Below are 20219 nucleotides of genomic sequence, written 5' to 3' on the forward strand. Positions count from 1 at the left end.
ATGTTTATCAAGCTCATTTGCCAGTCACAAAGAGAAGCAGAATTTATCGATGATTTTCAAATGGAAAATAAATTTCTCCATGGCTACTCAAAACGTTTGAATTTTGCTTATTTTTTCATCAAGGGAAGAAAAACTGGAATGTCGTTTTAAGGGCTGAGTGGTTGATATTCCTTGTGAACATGACTTTGGTAATTTACTCCTAAAATGTGTTCCCAGGTTAACTAATCTTTTTCTACTCCTTTTCTAGAGTTTTAGTTTTTCTACCTTTGAAAATCCACAGTCACTCTGGAAAGAGATGTGATGGTGATATAGAACCGCCTCTATGTACCTGAGTCTTGGTCAGGTTCTTCACTCTTATGACCTGGAAACCTTGTAATTTAACTGGAACACAAATTTGCAGCTGGAACTCGGCTCCAAAGAGGTTCTCCCCATGTATCTGCAAAATAAATCAAAGCGGCAAGTCACGGCTGGTGTTGCTTTGCCACCTGTGGCTTTGCAATGACAAGCACAGCACTTACATTGAAGAGGAACTCCTTGTGGTGCGAAAGCCCCTGGCTTGTGTTCATGTACGTCACTGATGGTCTGCATTTGAGAGGACATGGGTTAGGCCTCAAGGCCCCTTTCTCATTTTGAAAAACCTCAATGCTACCAACTGGATACACTAGGACAGAGAGCACCTGATCCTTAATAGGGATCAAAGCTGAATATCAAAATGTAAGGTGGTGGTAGGGCAGTTGGGATCAGGTTAGAATATTCGAATTCTGTATATTTGGGCTGGTTCTGTATCTAATTATAATGCCTTAGAGTGGCCTTACTTTTTTCCTTCCTTTCTTCCCAATCCCATAGCCCCTCTCTTCCCTCCTTAGCATCACATCAGTTCCCTTTTGTATCAAGACCAGTTGGCACTGCTCCTCCTTTGATTATGACCATGGGGTTTCTAGGACCCAACTGTTAGTGCCCTAGACGTCATTGGGCGCCTGGGTTCTAAGCAGCCTCCTCTCAGGGAAGGGCAATGCCCACATCTACCCTGACCACAAGTTCCACCCACAAGAGAAAATGCCTGAAGCTGTCCCGCAGGTGTGGGCCCCTTGGAAGTACTTACTTGGGAAGAACTGCAATGAAGGCATGTTTGAAATGAAGGCTGTGGGTCTTACTGACCAAAGACCTTCTTTCATTGGAACTAGGAAATAAGAATGTCAGTTTACAGCACACCTGCTTTGTACACATGGCTTCTTACCTTGGCTTCCTGGGATCACTGGGGGTCAGACAGAAAAGACTCTGGGAGATAAGCAATTAGAGTGCAGAAGACGCTCTAGGAGACCATACTTAGAGAAACTGATTTTAAAAGGGTTTCTCAACCTTGATAATATTGACATTTGGGGCCAGATAAGTCTTTGAGAGAGGCTGTTCTGTATATTGTAGGATGTTTAGCAACGTTCCAGGCCTCTACCCACTAGATGCCAGTAGCACCTGCCCCAAGTGGTGCCAGTCAAGTGTCTCCGGGCGCTGCCCCTGGGGGCAGAACCACCCCTGTTTGAGAATTTTCCCAACACCGTACCCGACTCTACCCCAAACACAGAGGTTTTGCAGAAGACAGAGCTTCTCTGAAGTTAAATGAACCAGAATTAGAGCTCCAGTCCAAAGCTCATTCTTCCAGACCATACCATAGTTTTACTTTGTCAGTAAAAGAACATTTTAAATATCTTCGATAACAAGAAGGGAAAGCCAAGTCACAGCAGGGACACACGTGCCTTCTCAGGGCTCACTGAGGTTCCCCTTCCTGGGCAGTGAGGGAGCCAGAGCTATTATGCACGCACATGGGAGGGAGGCTTCTTGCAGGGCTACAGGCTGGGCCTGCTGTAACACAGGCATTACTTACTTGGTGACTGTCACAGCGATGTCGGCTGTCCTGTTTGGAAAGGCACTCTCCTCCAGCTGCCAAACTAATGAAAAGTTTGCCTGTTTAAACAAAAAACAAGGTCACTTGATTCCCCTTTATACCACTCACAACTCAAACTGCTTCCTACTAACTAAACAGACCTGGGAAACATAATTCATACTCATGTTTTTGTGGCACAGCATGCTTCAAGGTCCGTTATTCCACGTTAAGCCTCACAATGTCAAGATGGAGTAAGCGGGGCAGACAGGATTATTCCCCTTTACAGGTGAGGAAGCTGCTTCAGAGATTTCCCACAGCGCAGAGCTCATCAGTGGCAGATCAGGGACTCATAACTTTGGGTCTGATGCTCCTTCCATACTGCACCCAGCTTCACTCTGCTGTACTGGGGTGTGTCAACCATTTATCTGTGGCTGTATCCCTCACCCCCACCACTCCCCACTTTCAGAGCACGCTTGGCCGCTCTGAGCACTCTAAGAGAAGTGTGGAGACTGCAACTGAGATTCTAATGAGACTGGGAAGTAGAAGACACCAATCCCAGGGCAGTGAGAAGAGTCAGCCAATCAAAACAGACTCACAGATGACCTCTTGAGTACGGGGTGACCGATCCTGCAGTTCATGACCAGGACAGAAGCAGTTGGCTTAGAGTCATCGCACTGAATGTCTGGAGAAGGAGGCTGTTAACATAAAAGACGCTGTTTTTGTTTTGTTTTGTTTTTGACATTGATTTTAAACGGCAAAAAAAGGAGCAGTTTCCTCACACCAATTCAACATGCCAGACGCCCTGCCAGGAGCAAGGGACACAAATAAATCAGACTCTGTCCTTGTCTTCCTCACAAGCTGGGCAGTAAGGGCCCAATGCTAGATGGTTGAGGAATTTAAATACAAGGCCTAAGGAGTGGTTCTGTGAGAGCAGTACAGAGAAAAGCAGTAGAGAAAGATGAGGTCCAACCAGGAGGATTCAAAGTCTTCATGGGGAAGGAGACATCTGAACTGGGCCTTGGACCAATGCAGATTTCATGTACTGAGCCAGGCTGGAAGGCCAGCATGAGCCCAAGCACTGCCATGCAGCCTTTTTCAGCCACGGTTCCTCATCCAGACCACTGAATACAGAAAATGACTTGAGTAACTACTATTTTCTTAATTCTCCCAAGGATGCTGCATCTAGTTCCATTCTAGATGCTTAGGAGATCATGGCATTCTTCTCATGTAATGGATGCTGTCTTAGCCCAGATAGCCTCAGACCACTAGGGACACAGTCGTAGTATGACAAAGCCAGGTTTGTTGACTCATTACAACGAGGAAAACTGCACTGTGGTGTATCTCACCAAACAAAGGAAAAGACAGTTATTAAAGGATTCTGGGGAAAGGTGGAGTTCAGGGGAAATGTAGACAAAGCAGTGTTTTGATAGGCCCAAACCAAAGCAGGGCTGCGTGTAAAAGGCCACTCAGCATCAGGGCTGGACTGCAGAGTGGACTCAGGGACCCATGTCCTTGGAAACTATTAAGGTGAATGTGAAAAGTTATGTCCAGAAACATTTTATCTGAAGCTCCAAGCCTCAGACGGAAAATGAGAGTGCTTCTCTTTGTCAAAGTGGCTTGGACTCTCCAGGCAAGAGTAAGATGGTTTCATAATTACAGATAGAACTTCGAACAGCAAAGTTTCTGACTGCCTATGATGTTAGGGAACAAAATTTCTCAGAGTTACAATATTTTACAGCTGCAGGGTGTTCTTGGGAGAAATACTGTTTCCTAGTATCTTGCAGCTGGCTTTGAGTCTGTGCTCCCAGGCTGATGAAAGGCCAAGCAGACTCTTACTTTCCAGTCCAAGCTACTTTATTAGAGATTATTTCTCTCTCAGAACTCTAGTTAAGAAAGGCTGCAAGGGGACTTCCCTGGTGGCGCAGTGGTTAAGAATCCGCCTGCCAATCAATGCAGGGGACACGGGTTCGAGCCCTGGTCCAGGAAGATCCCACATGCCACGGAGCAACTAATCCCGTGTGCCGTAACTACTGAGCCTGCGCTCTAGAGCACGTGAGCCACAACTACTGAGCCCGCGTGCCACAACAACTGAAGCCTGCGCACCTAGAGCCCACGCTCCACAACAAGAGAAGCCACCGCAATGAGAAGACCACATACTGCATGAAGAGTAGCCCCCGCTCACCGCAACTAGAGGAAGCCCGCGTGCAGCGACAAAGACCCAATGCAGCCAAAAATGAATAAATAAAATAAATACATTTATTTAGGGGCTTCCCTGGTGGCGCAGTGGTTGAGGGTCCGCCTGCCGATGCAGGGGACGCGGGTTCGTGCCCCAGTCCGGGAAGATCCCACATGCCGCGGAGCGGCTGGGCCCGTGAGCCATGGCCGCTGAGCCTGCGCGTCCGGAGCCACAACAGTGAGAGGCCCGCGTACCGCAAAAAAAAAAAAAAAAAAAAAAAAAATTGATTTAAAAAAAAGGCTGCAAGCAAAAGGAGTGATTAGGCAGCAAAATAGCACCATTGAAGATTTTTAAAGCAGAGAATGACGTGATTGGATCCATGGCATATAGTTGGATTGGGGGGCGCGGATCCATCTAGTTAATAATCATTTACTGGATGGACCAGGGTGAGGCCGGAGGCAGAGTCAGGAGGTTGCCGTAACAAAGCAAGTATGCCAGAAGGGAGAGCCACGAGCAGTGTGGTTCCCAAACGCTGTCATAGTTACCTTTTGTATCCTCTTAAACTGCAAGTTTCTGGGGTAATTCAAAGCCATGCTTGTCATGTAGGAATCTTCCCCAGAGTTAGTTAGGCTAATGTTCATGCTCAGCTCCTTTGTGAGACCCACCACCAATTCCTGCCTGCACAGGGTAGGCAAATAGATAAATGTTACCAGTTTATTTAATCTGTACAAACCTCAGTGCAATACAACAGCACCTTTTAAACTAACTCCTTAGATAAATTGCTTAAAGGATACATTTAGCCTAGATTTTCTTCCCCTCAACGTAAGCAAACATCTGGACTGCCATACCTCAGCTGCTGTGTGACATGACCATTCACGTAATGTTTACCATGAGTCAAGGACTGTGTTAAATGCTTCACACGCTCAGTTAATCCTCGTAATAACCCTATGAAGTAGTACGGTTGCTATCTGTTCTATAGAGAAGGGATCAGAAGCCAAGGGAGGCTAACTGACTTGCCTGAAGTCCAGCAGCCTCAAAAGGGAGTTGGGAGAATTGGATCTAAACCCTCTTTCTACCACCAACGCACTGTGACCCCAGGCAACGTACTTCGTGACCCAAATTCATCCATCTCACGTACATTTACAGAAGACTTTCTCTGTGCCAGACACCCTGCTCGACATGGCAGAAATAGCACACGGGGGACAGATGCTGCCCCTGCCCCTGTCTTGGCCTCAGCCTTCCCACCCACAACATCATCCCGGCCCTTCCAATTTAAAGGCTGTGGGTTAAAACATGAATCTGTTCAGCCTGGAGAAGACTTGGGGACGTGTAAGTGCTTCTTTCCATCTGCTGAGGCACCATGGGGCCCCTCAGTAATTGAGACCTACAGGGAAACATATTAACAACAAAGAAAACTTTCTAACCCTCTGAAAGGTTCAAAGATGGAATGTGCAGCTCTCGAGAGTAACGTGACCTGTGTCTTGTTGTGTTGTTTTTGTTTTTATCACAGCTGAGAAAAGGATAGATTGGAGGGCTAGAGGGGGCAGAGGCAGAGCTTGTGTGGGGATCCATCTGGGAGATGATACAGGCCTGAAATCAGACAGTAGTAGTGGGGATGGGCAGGGGGTAGAAACCAGAGGTGATAAGGCCGTGCTTGCAAGCAGCACAAAAACGAGAGAGGAGTCGAGGATGCCTCCTGAATTTCCAGCTTGGATGACCGAGTGGGGCTAGTCGTGAGGGAGAGAACACAGGGGGAAGACCCGAGGGCAGAAGTTGATCAGATGGGTTCAGTCCAGGGCATGATGAGAGGTGCCCAGAGGACAGGAAGGCAGAGATGTTGAAATGTCAGTAAGGCATCCTGTTCTAGAGCCCAGGAGAGAGATCTGAGAGTCACTGGAATATTTACCAGGGGTTCTCAACCTGAGGGCCGGGGCAGTTTCAGAGGGCCCCAAATGCAAACACCAGTGGATGCAAGTGTGATCTTCTAGGGAGAAAGCTCTGTAGCCTCCCTTAGATTCTTTAGGAGATCCATGTTCACAAAAACGGTCAAAGCCATTGAGACATTTGGTTGCTAAGGATTAGGTTCAATACTTTTGAAAAAAGAAGAGACTGCTGGCTGTGAACACTAGGGGGTGATGTAGGGCCAGCTGTTTCACTGTCTACTTCACAAGGACGTGGCTGGGAGGGCTTTCTCCGCTGTAATTAATTCCCTGTTAGAAACAACTGCGTCTCCTTGTTAGGCTGGCTTCCAAAGCACTCAAAAGCCTTGAATTGGATCCTTAGTGACTGAGAGGGGCAGCGCTAAGCCATCCACATCTGAAACACAAGTCCTGCAAATGTCTATGAGAAGGCTTACCAGGACTCAGAGAACAGTGCTCTTCCCCAGAGATGCCAACTCCGGCCAGCTGGCCATCAGTGCCATGTTACACACACAGCACTAGGAGTCAGGGAAGGCATTTTAAAACCACCACATGTCCAAAACCAAACTCATGATCTCTTCCTCCCCACCCTGCCTTCCAAAACAATTCTTCCAAAAGCTTCCCTAATTCAGTTCTTGACATCACCATCATTCTAGAATGCAGTGCGGTCCAACAGAACTCTGGCAGTACTGAAAATGACCTATTCTGCGCTGTTTAATACCACTAGCCATATGTGGGTCCTGAGCACATGAAATGGGCCCAGTGCAACTAAGGAACTAAAATTTAATTTTAATTAATTTCAATTTAAATAACCAAGTGTGACTAGAGCCTATTGTATTGGACAGCACAGTCCTAGATGCTCAGGCTGAAGCGTTGAAAGACTTCTTAGACCCCTCTCTTTCTCTCACTCCGCACATCCAGTCTGTCATCCAATCCTGTGGGCTCTAACTTCAAAATATAACCACTTTCATTGCTACCACCCTGGCCTAAGTCACATCACTTCTCACCCGAGTTCCTACAGTAGCTCCCTACCATTGCCCCGCCTCCACCTTTGCTCCTACAGTCTACTCTCAACACAGCAGCAAGAATGATCCTGTTAAAGTGCATGGTCATGTCATCCCTCTGACTTCTCAGCTCGTGGTAGAAGTCCTCATGGAGATGCAGCCACGTATGACCTTTCCTCCCCTCACGTGACCTCTCCCTCCCTCAACTACTGCAACCATGCCGGTGTCCTGGCTCTTCCTCCCATCTCCAGGGCATTTACAGGTGTTCTTCCTTCAGACACCCGCAGAGTTCATTCCTCCACCTCCCCTTGCATGCACCCAAATGTCACCTTCTCCGTGAACATTCTCCTGACCACTCTATTTAAAACTGCCACCCCACCTCCCCCCGGCATTCCATCCCCCCTTCCCTGCCTTCTTTCTCTTCATAGTATTGATACATCTCATCAACACAAGGTTGACTTATTACCTTCTCCCCCTAAAAGCACCAGGAGGGCCGGGATTTTTGTGTGTTGTTTACTGATGTACCTCTAGCACCTAGAGTGCTGGGCACAGAGGAGATGCTCCATAAATATGCAATGAATTAAGGAATTTGGTTAAGAGGTGAGCCAGGGAAGAGGTTACCTCTAACTGAGGTGGTCCTAGGAGTGAGAGACACTGAGTTAACGAAAATAGCGTTGTCTGGGATGTCCAGAGACCTGGGTGTAAGTCCACCCAATGATCATGTGACCCCACACAGGCCCTCAACTACTGAGTCTGTTGCCTAATCTATAAAATAGGAATACAAATTTCTGTCTTGCCTCCCTCACTGGGTGGGTGGGGAAGCAAGAGATAATAAGTGCAGAAGCCCTTTGTGGGCCATGAGGGGAAGGGGGAGGAAGTGAGCGGTCCATCCTGGGGAGGGGTTTGCCCAGGTAAGCCTTCAGGAGGAAGTTAACTGCAGAAACCGTGACGACTGGATTCAACTCACTGAGAGAGGGTGGTAGCCAACTGCAGCTCAGCGACACAGAACAGCTTATTCTTGCAGGCCTTCTCGTAGGGCAGCTGTAACCAGACAGAGAGGGGCAGGATCAGCCCAGAGACCCCGCCATCCCCGCCTTGCTTCATGATCTCCTTAGCACATTCCTGTCCCTCCTGCTGACTCTGAGAAGTGCAGGTGAAGGCTGACAGGCTGGGGTTGTGTCCACAAGGCCGTGAGAGCTGTGACTGTGACATTCCTTGGCTTGTCAGGGATGGGGATGTGCTTGGTCCTACAACACAGGTACCATGCGTCAGGCCACTGGCCAAGGTCAAAAATGGGGTGACCTTCGTGAAACGGTGGGAATGCCTGCCGCTTTCATATTATGCTAATTAAGCAGCAACACTCACAACTCACTATTTTGAACATTTGGGGGAGGAAAACCCAGGTGAAGAAAAGCTTCCTTAGTCCTCTTAAGTAGAGCAGCAACAGCAGGGGACAAAAGGGGGTAAATAACCAAATATTGTCAAGGTCCAGTCCCGTGAGGTCCTCTACCCCCATGGCTAGTCTTCTCTGTAGGTTAAATATTCCACCTTGCAATCTTGCCTACACCAAACAAATTCAGAAAGTCGCACTGGGTCCAAAAGGCCCAGTCAAGGTTGAAAAGCTCCAGCTCAGGCTGAAAAATCAGGTTGTCTAAAGGAGCTGGTCTATTTTTTATTCTGAAGGAAGCACAGGCAGCTCTCTAACTGGGGAACCTCTGCATTTATCTTCCCAGCAGCCAGTGACCATCGCAGCAGCTTTACTAAACAGCAGCAAGGACTGTTTCCATGACCTGGAGCTAGAATGGGAGCCCAGAGCTAGAAAGAAAACCTTCTGCTTCCCAGAGAAGGGAGATGCAGTTCACAGGAGTCAGAGCTTGGAGCTCTATCTGACTGGGTCAACAATTGGGGGCAGGTTTTTTTAGTTTTGTTTTTAATACAGCCAAGCAGCCTGCTCTCTTTCAGCACGATTATAACACCCTAAGCTCCCAGCCAGAACTCATTCTCTGGAAACATCTATGTGCCTAACCTAACAGCAAATCATTTCTCCTCATCCATTTTATCAGTGGGATAATTTCTTTAAAAACCTCTTTGCCAAACCATCAAACTAATAGTTGATTAAGGTAAGAATCCTGAATGGATGTTAAACAGGATATATGCATAGTCTCAGAGCATCTCCCCATAAGATACTTATTAATTACAAAGGGAAATAGCACCAGGAATGGGGCAAATTTAACATGATGTGCCTCGGATACGATGCACTTAGAGGGGTGAGACCTCATTTCTGGGATATTCCTGCCCCAAATGCATAACCTGAATCTAACCATGAGGAAACATCGGACAAAGACAGGTTGAGGAACATTCTACAGTATAACTGGCCTGTACCCTTCAAGAATGTAAGGTCATTAAAGACAAAGAAAGATTGAGAAATTATTCAAGATTAAAGGAGACTAAACAAAAGTAATGAACTATCCTGGTCCAGAAAAAATTTTTTTTCTTTTGCTAAAAAGGACATTAATAGGACAACTGGTGGTATTTGAATAAAGTTTGTAGATTATAGTATTTCATCATTGTAAATTTCCTGGTTTGGATCATTGTACTGTGGTTATGTAAGAGAGTGTCCTTGTTTTTTAGGAAATACATATTGAAGTATCGGGAGTAAAGACGCATCGTATCTGTAATTAACTCTCAAGTGGTTCAGAAATATAAATTTCTGAGACTACATATGTATATGTGTAAGATGTACATGAGATTTTGTATAGAGAGAGAGAGAGACAGAGAATAAAGCAAATGTGATAAAAGGTTAAAATGTTAACATTTGGGGAATCTGGATAAAGGATGGGAATTCTTTGGACAATTCTAACTTCTTAGTAAGCAAAGTATTTCAAACTAAAGTTTTCTTAAAACAGAATATATATAATTAGTGATAATCTGCTTTGTTGACAAAACTTTATTATTAGTTCTCCCAGTCTTTTCTGAACCATCTAAGTGTCAATGCCAAATTTTAAAAATTTAGAAAATTAATATACTATTATAAATTTAGAATAAATTTGCCTAAAAAATTAAAATGAGAATCTTTGCTCATCGGGAACCTGATCCTCCCTCTTCCTGGGCAGACGAGCGATAGGAACAGTCACCCTGATGATGTTGTTCTCTTATTTCTATTTACCTTTCGTGATTGATGCATTGGGTGTTAACCAAAACTGGAGCTAAAGGCTTATATAACTGAATTAATATAGAGCATTCTTGTACAAATATTGGACAGTTGTGAGTGTCCTATGATTACCTAGAAATATACTTCTGCTACCTGAAGCTTTTCTGTGCCAGCATGAACTACTTTTGGCTTATTTTTACTTTTGGAGGTTCAATGCATTCCAGCTAACTGTAATTATTACTTTTCAATGCTCATGTTATCCCTTCTTTGATCCTGCTGATTTTTCTGTACCCCATAAGACTGTCTAAATGAATACTGACAGAATACCCCAGGGGGCCAGGGCCTGAGTGGGAACAAAATCTCCTTAGATATCATAGAATCAAGAAACTTTACTGTTTTTTTTCCCTCTCTGATTTCCTGTAGTTATGAGAAAAGTTTTTTGTGACACTATCCATCTGCTAGGGTATAGGTCTGGTGGGCCATTCAGCCTGAAGGCCTGGGCAGGACCTGGGCAGGCAGGTATGCCAAAGGGCATCCTCTCTGCAGCGCGGGGCAGGTGGGCTCCAGTCCAGTCCCCACCCCTCACCACTCCGTTATCAGAGACTCTTGCCAAGGTGGGCAATGTATTCACATGCTTCATTAAATATGTAGCAGGCACTTTTTGTGAACATGAAAGAACGAGCCTTGGGGGTGGTTTGGAGACGTGTATTACCCACCAGTGAGGTCCTGGGCAAATTAACACCATCTCAGGAACTCTATATCCTTGTTTGTATAGTGAGGGGCCTAAATGCTGTCTGAAGACCCTCCCAACTTTAACATTCTTTGAAGACAGGGGAGCAGGTACTTTTAGGGGGATGGCTCCCAGGAGAGTCTGGTCCAAGCTGAGTCACCTGGAAGATGGCAGAGGGCTCAGCATAGAAGTCCAGGATAGGCTGGGGATGGTCCCTCCGGCCCTCGGGGGTCTGGAGTTGGTAGCTGACCTTGACACTGATGTTGGAGAAGCAGTCCTCCTGACAGAGCTGCAGAGTCACCAAGGAAGGCAGGGTTGGAGTTGGATGTGGGGGAGAAGATGACAAGGAGAATACTTTTAACTTTGATGCAGTCACAATAAGAAATAAACAATGAAAGTGGTAAGCCAGGATTCCGAAGCTTCTTCCAAATAGGCCCGGCTGCCAAGAGCACTGGGAAAACCTCCCTTGATCTGCCATGGCCTCGGGCACCGTAACTCCTTATGGTTCCTGCCCCAATCACAACGGGATTCTGGCCATTAGGAGTTAAAAACTGGCCCGGGTTTTATTCAGAGTACAAAGGGGAGCCACGAAAGGGAAGAGTCATGGCCACATCTGTGTTTACAAAGATCGTTCTCCAAGCAACACGGAGGATATACTAGAGAAATAAAAGCTGAAGACCAGGAGATGGGCTGGCATGCTGTTTGCCATTCTCTTTGTTTATTGAGCCTTTTTGCCAGGTGGGAGCTTTGAACACCTGAGAGTAGGTGAGCACGATTCCCAGGTGGAAAAGGTAGTTATGCTTGTATTTAAGGAAGCCATAGATTTGCTAGAAACTCGTTCTTAATCCATTTAACAATCAACAGACATGGGAACAGATGTGTAGTCAGAAGAATAATTTACGAGTTTATTGGAATAAATGATCCTTTTAGGTCCACAACTCTGGGTCCTGTCAGGCTCTGGGTTCTGACAAATACATCTTTCATGTCTCTAGGCACACCTGTCAGGAGTAAACTTTTGTAAATCACAACTTCTGTCTTTCTATTTCTACTTTCTCTCGTTCAGGTTTTCTGATGTTGACTCATGCAAGGGCCCTCTGCCCCACTTTTATTATCAGGTGAGGGAAGGAGCCCTGTTATTCCCAATTTATTACCAAGAAAAATGTCAGCAATTAGAGAATTTCCCTCTTTGTCCAGTTTCTAGGAAGCTCAGAGATCTACTTAGTGTTCAATTTCGGTAGGTTTCTTTTCTTTCTGGCCACTCCACACAGCATGCGGGATCTTAGTTCCCAACCAGGGATCGAACTCACGCCCCCTGCAGTGGAAGTGAGGAGTCTTAACCACTGGACCGCCAGGGAAGTCCCTCGGTAGGTTTCTTTAATTTGGATTTATGGTACCATAACTCCCACCTCCCACCTCCCATGCCATCATGTGGTTCTTTTTTTTTTTTTTTTTTTTTTTGCCCTCATCGTGCTGCTTGTGGGATCTTAGTTCCCTGACCAGGGATTGAATCCGGGCCCTCAGCAGTGAAAGCACACAGTACTAACCACTGGTCCGCCAGGGAATTCCCCCATCATCTGGTTCTTAATCTATTATGATTATTTCAGTTGCCTCATTTGTGTGTATGGGTACATGTGCTTCATTGCATGCACCTCAGTTCTTTTCTCAACAATACAGACGCCTCTAGACTTTTTTGGAAACTCCTCCACTTACCTCTCCCTCTGTGGGAACCAGCAGGAAGGGCTCACAGAGACGGGGGCCCGTGCCCCACTCCCTAAGGGAGCTCTGACACAGCCTCTCATCTGAACACTGCAGCCTTTTCCTCTGCTTCACCACATCCACGTCCAAAGTGAAGTTCAGAGAGGTCTCTTTGAGGCCTGGGAATGAAGACCACGTCTTCCTGATGAGACTGGGATGGGCAAGCCCCAGACAGAGGGCCCTCCCATGAGTCCCTCCTGAGTGGCGCCCCCACGCAGGCGCTTCCCCAAGCTGCTTCTTCATTTCAAAGGTACTTTTCTCATGTCTTCCGGCACCCAGCTAGGGTCCCTCAGTGCACCAGCCCCAAACCCGGAGCAGCACATCCCAGGGGCTGAGTCAGGCTTCCCTAGGGGAAGAAGCGCTTAGGGAGGAGGCTGGGATTGAGGGGGGAAATGAGGAGGAGCAAAAAGTCAAGGAATAGAGAGAGAAACCACAGAGTAAAACCTGAGGACAGCAGAGCTGGAAGCACCTTGTAGACTACCTGGGCCAGCTCCCTCACTGTGGAGAAAAGAAACCAGGGCCCAGAGAGTGAAAGACGCCCTCCCAGTGTCACACAGCCACCCAGCAGCTGCCATGCGGGCTCTGTGGCCTGAACCTTTCAGCCTATACAGCTGGAACGGATAGGCCTGCCCTTTCCTACTTAACAGATTTGATCATGGGCTCTTGCAGGAAAGCCAGCCTCCATGGGAGAGCACATGCTGACCTGCAGGAAGACATCCCCAGGATTGTTACCGAGAGCTTAAGCCCTGGGGACGGTTGCTGGGGGGTTGTTCTGGCGGGGATCTCTTGGGTTGGCGGTGAGCACCTGGGCTGTGAAAGCCATGCCTTCTGGAAGTTCTCCCAACCAGTGCCAACTAAGCGGATGGGAAGGGAGGCCAGGCCGCTGGCAGGTTATCCAGTCCCCCTGGGCCAGGGAGACACGGTGAGCAGGGAAGGGGAGAAGATGTAAATCAGGGAGAGAGAGGACAGGTACTTCTCGGGAGCCCTGCGCACACACAGGTGTGGGCACAGTAGGTGGAGATGCACAAGTGCCGGCCTTCTTCTGAGTCTCCTTTCAGAAACTCAACCCTTCCACCCAAGGAAGGGATCCAGTGCCCCTTTTCCCAACAGGGTCAGAGAGACCCCTTCAGAGTGTGGACTTGACAGCAGATCACCCTTTTCTGGGGCGGTTCCCATTAAATTGAACCTAAGGTCAAAGGAGCTAAAGTCTAACAGAGGGATTTCGTAACACCCCACCCCCACTCAGCCCTCTTTTCCTGCCCCCCACTGAAGCCAACAGGGACTGACCACAGCACTGGACGGGTCAGCTAGGCTGCCTGTTACCTGACTCAGCAGCTGGGGACACATAGCTGATTTCAAAACACAAATTCACATTCACGCTGCTGTAGAAGCCAATGGGCAGTGCCTTGGGGGTGAAGGTCATGGACAGCTTCAGACGAACCACAGGTCTTGAGCTAAACAAGACAGCAAAGAGGACCATGAGAAGGGACCACAGGACTTCTGGATCGGTGCCTGGGCTCTTCCTTCATTCAGTGAATATACATTCAACACCTCGCTTATGCCAAGTGCTATTCTGAGTCTTCAGGATACTACAGGGAAAGAGATAAGCCCTGCTCTAGTGGGAAAACAGACAACAAGCAGATAAACAAGAAGAAACAGGAAAATCCTATGTACAGGAAATGCTATGATAAAAATAAAATAGGATTGGGACTTCCCTGTCAGTCCAGTGGTTAAGACTCTGTGCTTCCATTGCAGGGGGCCCGGGTTTGATCCCTGCTCAGGGAACTGAGATCCTGCATGCCGCGCAGTGTGGCCAAAAAATAACTAACTAACTAAATAAATAAAATAGGATAAGGTAATAGAGATTGGGGGCTACTTAGCTGGTGGTCAGGGATGGCCTCACAAATGAGGAGACATTTAAGTTGAGCTCTGTTACCAAGAAAGAGCCCGCTCTGTGAAGATCTAGGGGAACTGCATTACAGGCAGAAAGCACAGCTGATATAAAGGGCCTGTGGTAGGAATGAGTCTGCTTTGTTTGAGGAACACAAAAGTCAGCATAACTGGGGCACAATTAGTGAGACAGAGAATAGTAACTAGTGGCGGGGAGGGAGGGGTCTGCAGGGCCAGGCCATGGTAAGGAATTTCGATTTTACTCTAAGTGTGAACCACTGAGGGGTTTTGAGCAGCAGAATGAAAGGGTCTCTCTGGCTGCTGTGTGGAGAACGGAGCACAGGGAGTGAAAGCAGGGAAGGATGCCATGGCAGTGGTCCAGGCGAGAGGTGACAATGTCATGAACTACTAGGAAGTACTTTGGAGGTAGAGCCAACCAAAACTCGTTGGTGGGATGGCAGGGAAAGGAAAAAGAGGAATCAAGGATGACTCTTGGGTTTTTATCCTGAACAAATGGCACCCTTTGCTGAGATGGGAAGCCCAGGGAGGGGCAGGTGGGGAGAAGGAAGGGCGGGTAGGAATGAGTCCTTTTTTTTTTTTTTTTTTTTGGCTGCCCCATGGGGTTTGCGGGATCTTAGTTCCCTGACCAGGGACTGAACCCACGCCCTCTGCAGTGAAAGCACCGAGTCCTAACCACTGGACCGCCAGAGAAGTCCCCTTTTTTGTTTGGTTGGTTTTGACTTTTTTTTTTTTGGTGAGTCCATTTTTAGACGTGGTAACTTTGCGATGCCTGTGTTGCATAAACAGCCGAGCCTGGAGCTTCGCGGAGAGCACAGGGCAGATTGGTGCCCCGCCAGATTATTTATAGCCATGGGACTAGATCACTCACTTAGGGATGGAGCACAGAAGCTCTGAAATTAATAGTAATAATAGCAGCCACCACTGAGCACCGTGCTAAATACTTTGCATAGATCCTCTCAGTCCTCATAACTCTCTGAGGTAGGTGCACTGTTATTCCCATTTATAGATAAGAAAATTGGGACTTAGAAATTCTGTCCAAGGGCACACCGTTAAGTGCAAGTTGAGGTTCAAACCCAGCTGGGCAGAGCCGGCGCCCTTAACCATGCGCTTACTCCCTCCCCTCAGTGCCTGGTGTCTTCACGAGGTCACTTAGGGCAGGACAACTGGGTGAAGCTGCCAGAGCAGACCCCTACCGGAGCACAGCCGCCCGGCCCAGAGCGCCCACAGCGATGTCAGCAAGGCCGTCGCCACTGAAATCTAAGCCACCTGCCACCGACGTGCCGAAGTACTGCAGTCCTGGGGCCACCACTGAGGCTCTGATCCTCTGTGGATCGAGAAACACAAGGTGTCAGGGAGGGAAAGGGGTTTCCTTTTGGTTTAATTCAATCAGCAGATTAGCCTTTGTCCCCATCCCAGGGAGCCATCAGCTGAGGAACTGGGAAGAAAACGTCAAGGTTCTCCCAGGGAGGCTTGAAGGGGGGTGGGGCTTGACAGGGAGAGTAAGGACAGCAGGGGGTGGGGAAGAGTAGGGTCGTCCCAGGAAACAGTCAGGGGTCAGTGCAGGGGGCACAGGGAGTACTGGGCACAAGCAGTCCTCATGTGGGGCTGAGGCGAGGGTGGCTCTGAACTACATTTCAGAAACACCACTGAAGCACAGGGTGGAAGATGGGGAAGAGGAAGGAGCCAGGGCAGGGGTGGTGGGGATGGAGAGGAGGGGCTGGATTTGGGAGACAGCAGGATCTTTAGGAGGCAGAGGCTGACACGTTGAGCTGAGGTCCGGGATTAGCCCGGGTTTCTGCTGTGAGCCGTGGAGGGGTAGGGCTCAGAGGAGCGGCAGGTCTAGGGGGAAGAGGATGCTTTCAGTTGGGCATCCTGAGAGTGAGATGCTGGAAGCCATCCAGGTGAGGGGCTCAGGAGCAGCTGGACACACAGGACTGAAGCTTGGAGAGAAACTGCAGCTGGATGTGAGTGAAAGTGCCCATAAAAGATGGAGCGTGGAAGCTGGCAATGGATTCCTGGGGGGTGAGAGCTAGGCTTGGGGTGGGGGGAGGGGTTGGGTGGGAGACAGGAGCCAGAGAAGGGACAGAGAGAGGAAAGAGGATCTGAGGCAGGTCCATGGTCAGGAATGCCAAAGAAGGAGGGAGTCACAGGTCAGGAAAGTACATGGATGTTGCCACAACCTCTAGCCCCACTGGAAGGGTCTGAGGTGAGAACCTCCAAGTGACTTCTGTCCTTCAACCCTCTGGGACCTGCCTGGCACTTAGGACTGGAGCTGGCTTGGGTCTCAGGCCATCATATCTGGGGAAGGTCAGAGTCCCAGAGTAGAGGCAAGAGAGAGCCCTGCGGATCACCTGTGGCTGGTTGGTAGCGAGGTCAACCAGCTGGTTGGTAGAGCGTCCATTGTAGATGTACACGCTGCCGAAGCCTACACCATCATCTGCCCCGAAGTCTTCCAGGGGGGCCCCGATGGCCACATCTGTGAGCTCATCCTGACTGATATCCCCCACTGTCGCCATGGCAAAGCCAAATCGCGCATAAGTTAACCTGGGGTGGCCACTCAGCGTGCGTACCAAGGAGAAGGAACCATCCTGTAAGGCAGAGAGGCAGCTCAGCCCTCAAGACAGGGATGCAGGGTGCCCACCCCACTGCCACCCCAGGGAGCATGCTCAAGGACTTGTTGATTCTGATTCTCCAGCAGGGAGAGAGCCTGTGGCTCAGAAGAGGCAAGAGACCTTCCCAAGTCTGCACAGTGAGTGAGTGGTGAAGCTGGAGTCCTCCTGCCTTGCAGTCCAGGACCAAGAGCTGCAACCCTCTGCTCCCATGATTGGGGTACTGGGCTGGCGATCAGGAGGCCTGGCTTCTCGCCTTGGCTCCACCACACACTTGCTCTGTAAACTGAAGCAAGTCTCCACATCACTGAGCCTCAGTTTTCTCATCTGTAAAATGGGAGTAACAGCTACCTCCCATAGTTACTGTGAGAAACAAGTGAGATCACAGACAGGATGTGCTTTGTCAACCGTGCAGCTATTTGCGATGTCATCATCCTCAACATGAGATGATGGGGTGGGGAACGTAAGAAAGTGGGGGAGGGGACGGAGGGAAGCAGTCGCCCCACCAGGCTGCCATCCACCCTGAGCTCCCCATCTCCGCCCTCTGGTGCAAGGCGGGGCCGGGGCGCTCCCAGCCTCTGTCCCCTCGGCCCCAGGCCGAGCAGCCACAGCCTCGGCCAGCTTGCGAAGATGGCGACTGTCCCACCTGCTTGTTCACACGGTACATGTAGACTCTGCCCTCCTCGCCTTGCACGTGGTAAAACGGGGCGGCCACCAGCAACAAGTCTGTGGTCCCATCCATGTCGACGTCCACAGGGCACAGCTCAGAGCCAAAATAGGACCCCATCTACAGGCCAGAGGGAACGCAGCTCACAGGGAGTGCCGGGGAGGCAGCCGCCACCACCAGAGCCCTCAGCAATGCTAGGCCTCTGCTCCTGCTCTTCCTGGGCCACCAGCTTCGGGTCAGACCAGATCAATGTGTTCAGCAGAATAACACAGGAGACTGGGTGAACAGCCTGATCCCCCACGATGGGGGAAACCAGCTGGCGCTCAGACACGCAGAGCCGGGGCAGAGGCTGAGTTCTGAGACCTGAGTTCTGCCCAGGCTGGGTCCCCAAGCCACTGTGTGCCCTGGAGCCCACCCCTTTCCCTCTGGGACCTCCAGATCCCTATCTGTAATAACGGGAGCGGGGGTCCTTCTCCAGCAGTACCTGCTCGCCCTCCAGCACTGGTACAAAGTTGGTCTCTTTGCTCTCCTTCCGGAGCTCAAACACAGCCCCTTGCTGCTTGTGCTGTGGAGCCCCTGCCACATAGGAGAGGCCACAGGCCTTGTGCAGCACCGCCACCGAGTAACCTGCGGGGGGGATGTGGAACTGTGATCAGGATCTCCCACCGGGCCACTCCTGTGCCCCGCCCCCCTTCCCAGCCAGGACTTCGAAGTAGCTTGGGCAGGGAGGCAAACGTGGAGAGACTATCTTCCTCATCCTTTTAAAATCGTCAGCGGTGGCTCTACTTACCCATGCGGCTGCTCACACACATGTGTCCCACTATACAGATGGGATAGACACACACGAGCACACACACAGCTTCACTCAAAATACACTCCACGCACGTTCATCACAAACGCAGTGCATGAAGACTGAGGAGGGGTGAAGGGGCACCCACCGCCATTACTAAGGGAGAGGCCCTACCTCCCTAGGCAGCTGCCAGGACCTGGCGCTTTGGTACCAAGCAGGCCTAATTCTCAGCCTCAGGCTCCCTAAGTGGGGCCCTTCCCTCGGTCCACGTGACCGACCTGGGCCCTCCCCAGCTAGGAAGTGCACTAGCGGCCTGTGTCCCTGTACAGGCCCTGCCCACACCCAGGTAGCCTCCAGGCCCCGCCCTCACCCAGGTAGCTGTACTGCACAGCCTTGGCATCCACCGCTGTCTGGTTCAGGAAGCGGCCCTTGCGGCTGCTCATGTTGTAGAACAGCGTGCCCCCCGACCAGTCGAAGGCCCCTACAGCACCGAGCAGCACCTGCCCCTGCAGGGGACAAGGGTGGGCGGCCATCTGAGCGGGAGGGACCCAGGGCCAGCCAGGGTGGCATCGGGTCTACCTGCCAGCACAGCAAACCTTGCAGGGGGGATGAGGGGCATTCAGTGCACCCGGCCAGAGACGTAGGAGGAAGGCGAGAGGCAGACACTGGGTTCCTGCCTTGTACCCATGACCCTGTCAGGGCAGCTGTCCCTCCAGTACCAGCAACCCCTGGGGCAGAAATCCAACCCGGGGCCCAGATGTTGAGCATTTAAAAAAGTATGACTGAGGGACTTCCCTGGTGGCACAGTGGTTAAGAATCCGCTTGCCAATGCAGGGGACACAGGTTCAAGCCCTGGTCCGGGAAGATCCCACATCCCGCGGAGCAACTAAGCCAGTGCGCCACAACTACTGAGCCTGCGCTCTAGAGCCTGTGAGCCACAACTAGTGAGCCCTCGTGCCACAATTATTGAAGCCTGCGTGCCTAGAGCCCATGCTCCGCAAGAGAATCCCCCACTCGCTGCAACTAGAGAAAGCCCACGTGCAGCAACGAAGACCCAACACAGCCAAAAATAAATTAATTAAAATAAATTTTTTTAAAAAAAGTACGACTGAGCAAAATGGGGCTCATGTCCTCCAAGTCTGCACAGCCTGAGTCTGGCACCCAAGGCCCACCTGTGTCGAGTGATGTGCTAACCGTGCTTCCACCACATGCAAGGACGGTGTCCTCACTGCCCGTCTGTGGGGAACAGGGCCTCTGGTGGGGAGAAGTACCCGGCTTGGTAGGCAAGCCCACCCAGGGCAGGGTGTTACCAGTCTGTGTTAAGGAAGCTGCTTAATCCTTGAGCGCAGGACGAAATGACCTCCTGTTATAAACAGGGCCACTCTCTCCTCGACCTCAAAGGTCCAGGTTAGGGCGAGCACACAGAAGTGTTTTCCTTTGTCCTAAAATGGCTCTTTCATGGGACTTCCCTGGTGGTCCAGTGGTTAAGACTTTGCCTTCCAATGCAGGGCACGCAGGTTTGATCCCGGGTTGGGGAGCTAAGATCCCACATGCCTCGGGGACAAAAAACCAAAATATATAAAACAGAAGCAATATTGTAACAAATTCAATAAAGACTTAAAAATGGT

General features: G+C 49.7%; 1 protein-coding gene across 1 annotated transcript in view; it reads right to left on the bottom strand.

Annotated features, from left to right (window-relative positions):
* Positions 1–20219, bottom strand: part of ITGAE (integrin subunit alpha E) — a 45823-nt gene that overhangs the window by 11430 nt on the left and 14174 nt on the right. The window contains exons 12-26 of the mRNA XM_060290773.2: positions 18962–19097; positions 18286–18428; positions 17781–17921; positions 16877–17113; positions 15719–15849; positions 13938–14068; positions 12570–12733; positions 11020–11148; positions 7946–8019; positions 4601–4733; positions 2476–2574; positions 1880–1959; positions 1103–1180; positions 519–582; positions 329–436 (exon numbers count right to left, since the gene is read on the bottom strand). Coding sequence (XP_060146756.1) covers positions 329–436; positions 519–582; positions 1103–1180; positions 1880–1959; positions 2476–2574; positions 4601–4733; positions 7946–8019; positions 11020–11148; positions 12570–12733; positions 13938–14068; positions 15719–15849; positions 16877–17113; positions 17781–17921; positions 18286–18428; positions 18962–19097 — 1848 coding nt within the window. The remainder of the gene's footprint in view (positions 1–328; positions 437–518; positions 583–1102; positions 1181–1879; positions 1960–2475; positions 2575–4600; positions 4734–7945; positions 8020–11019; positions 11149–12569; positions 12734–13937; positions 14069–15718; positions 15850–16876; positions 17114–17780; positions 17922–18285; positions 18429–18961; positions 19098–20219) is intronic.

This window comes from Globicephala melas, chromosome 20 (assembly GCF_963455315.2).
Source record: "Globicephala melas chromosome 20, mGloMel1.2, whole genome shotgun sequence".
Taxonomy (NCBI): domain Eukaryota; kingdom Metazoa; phylum Chordata; class Mammalia; order Artiodactyla; family Delphinidae; genus Globicephala; species Globicephala melas.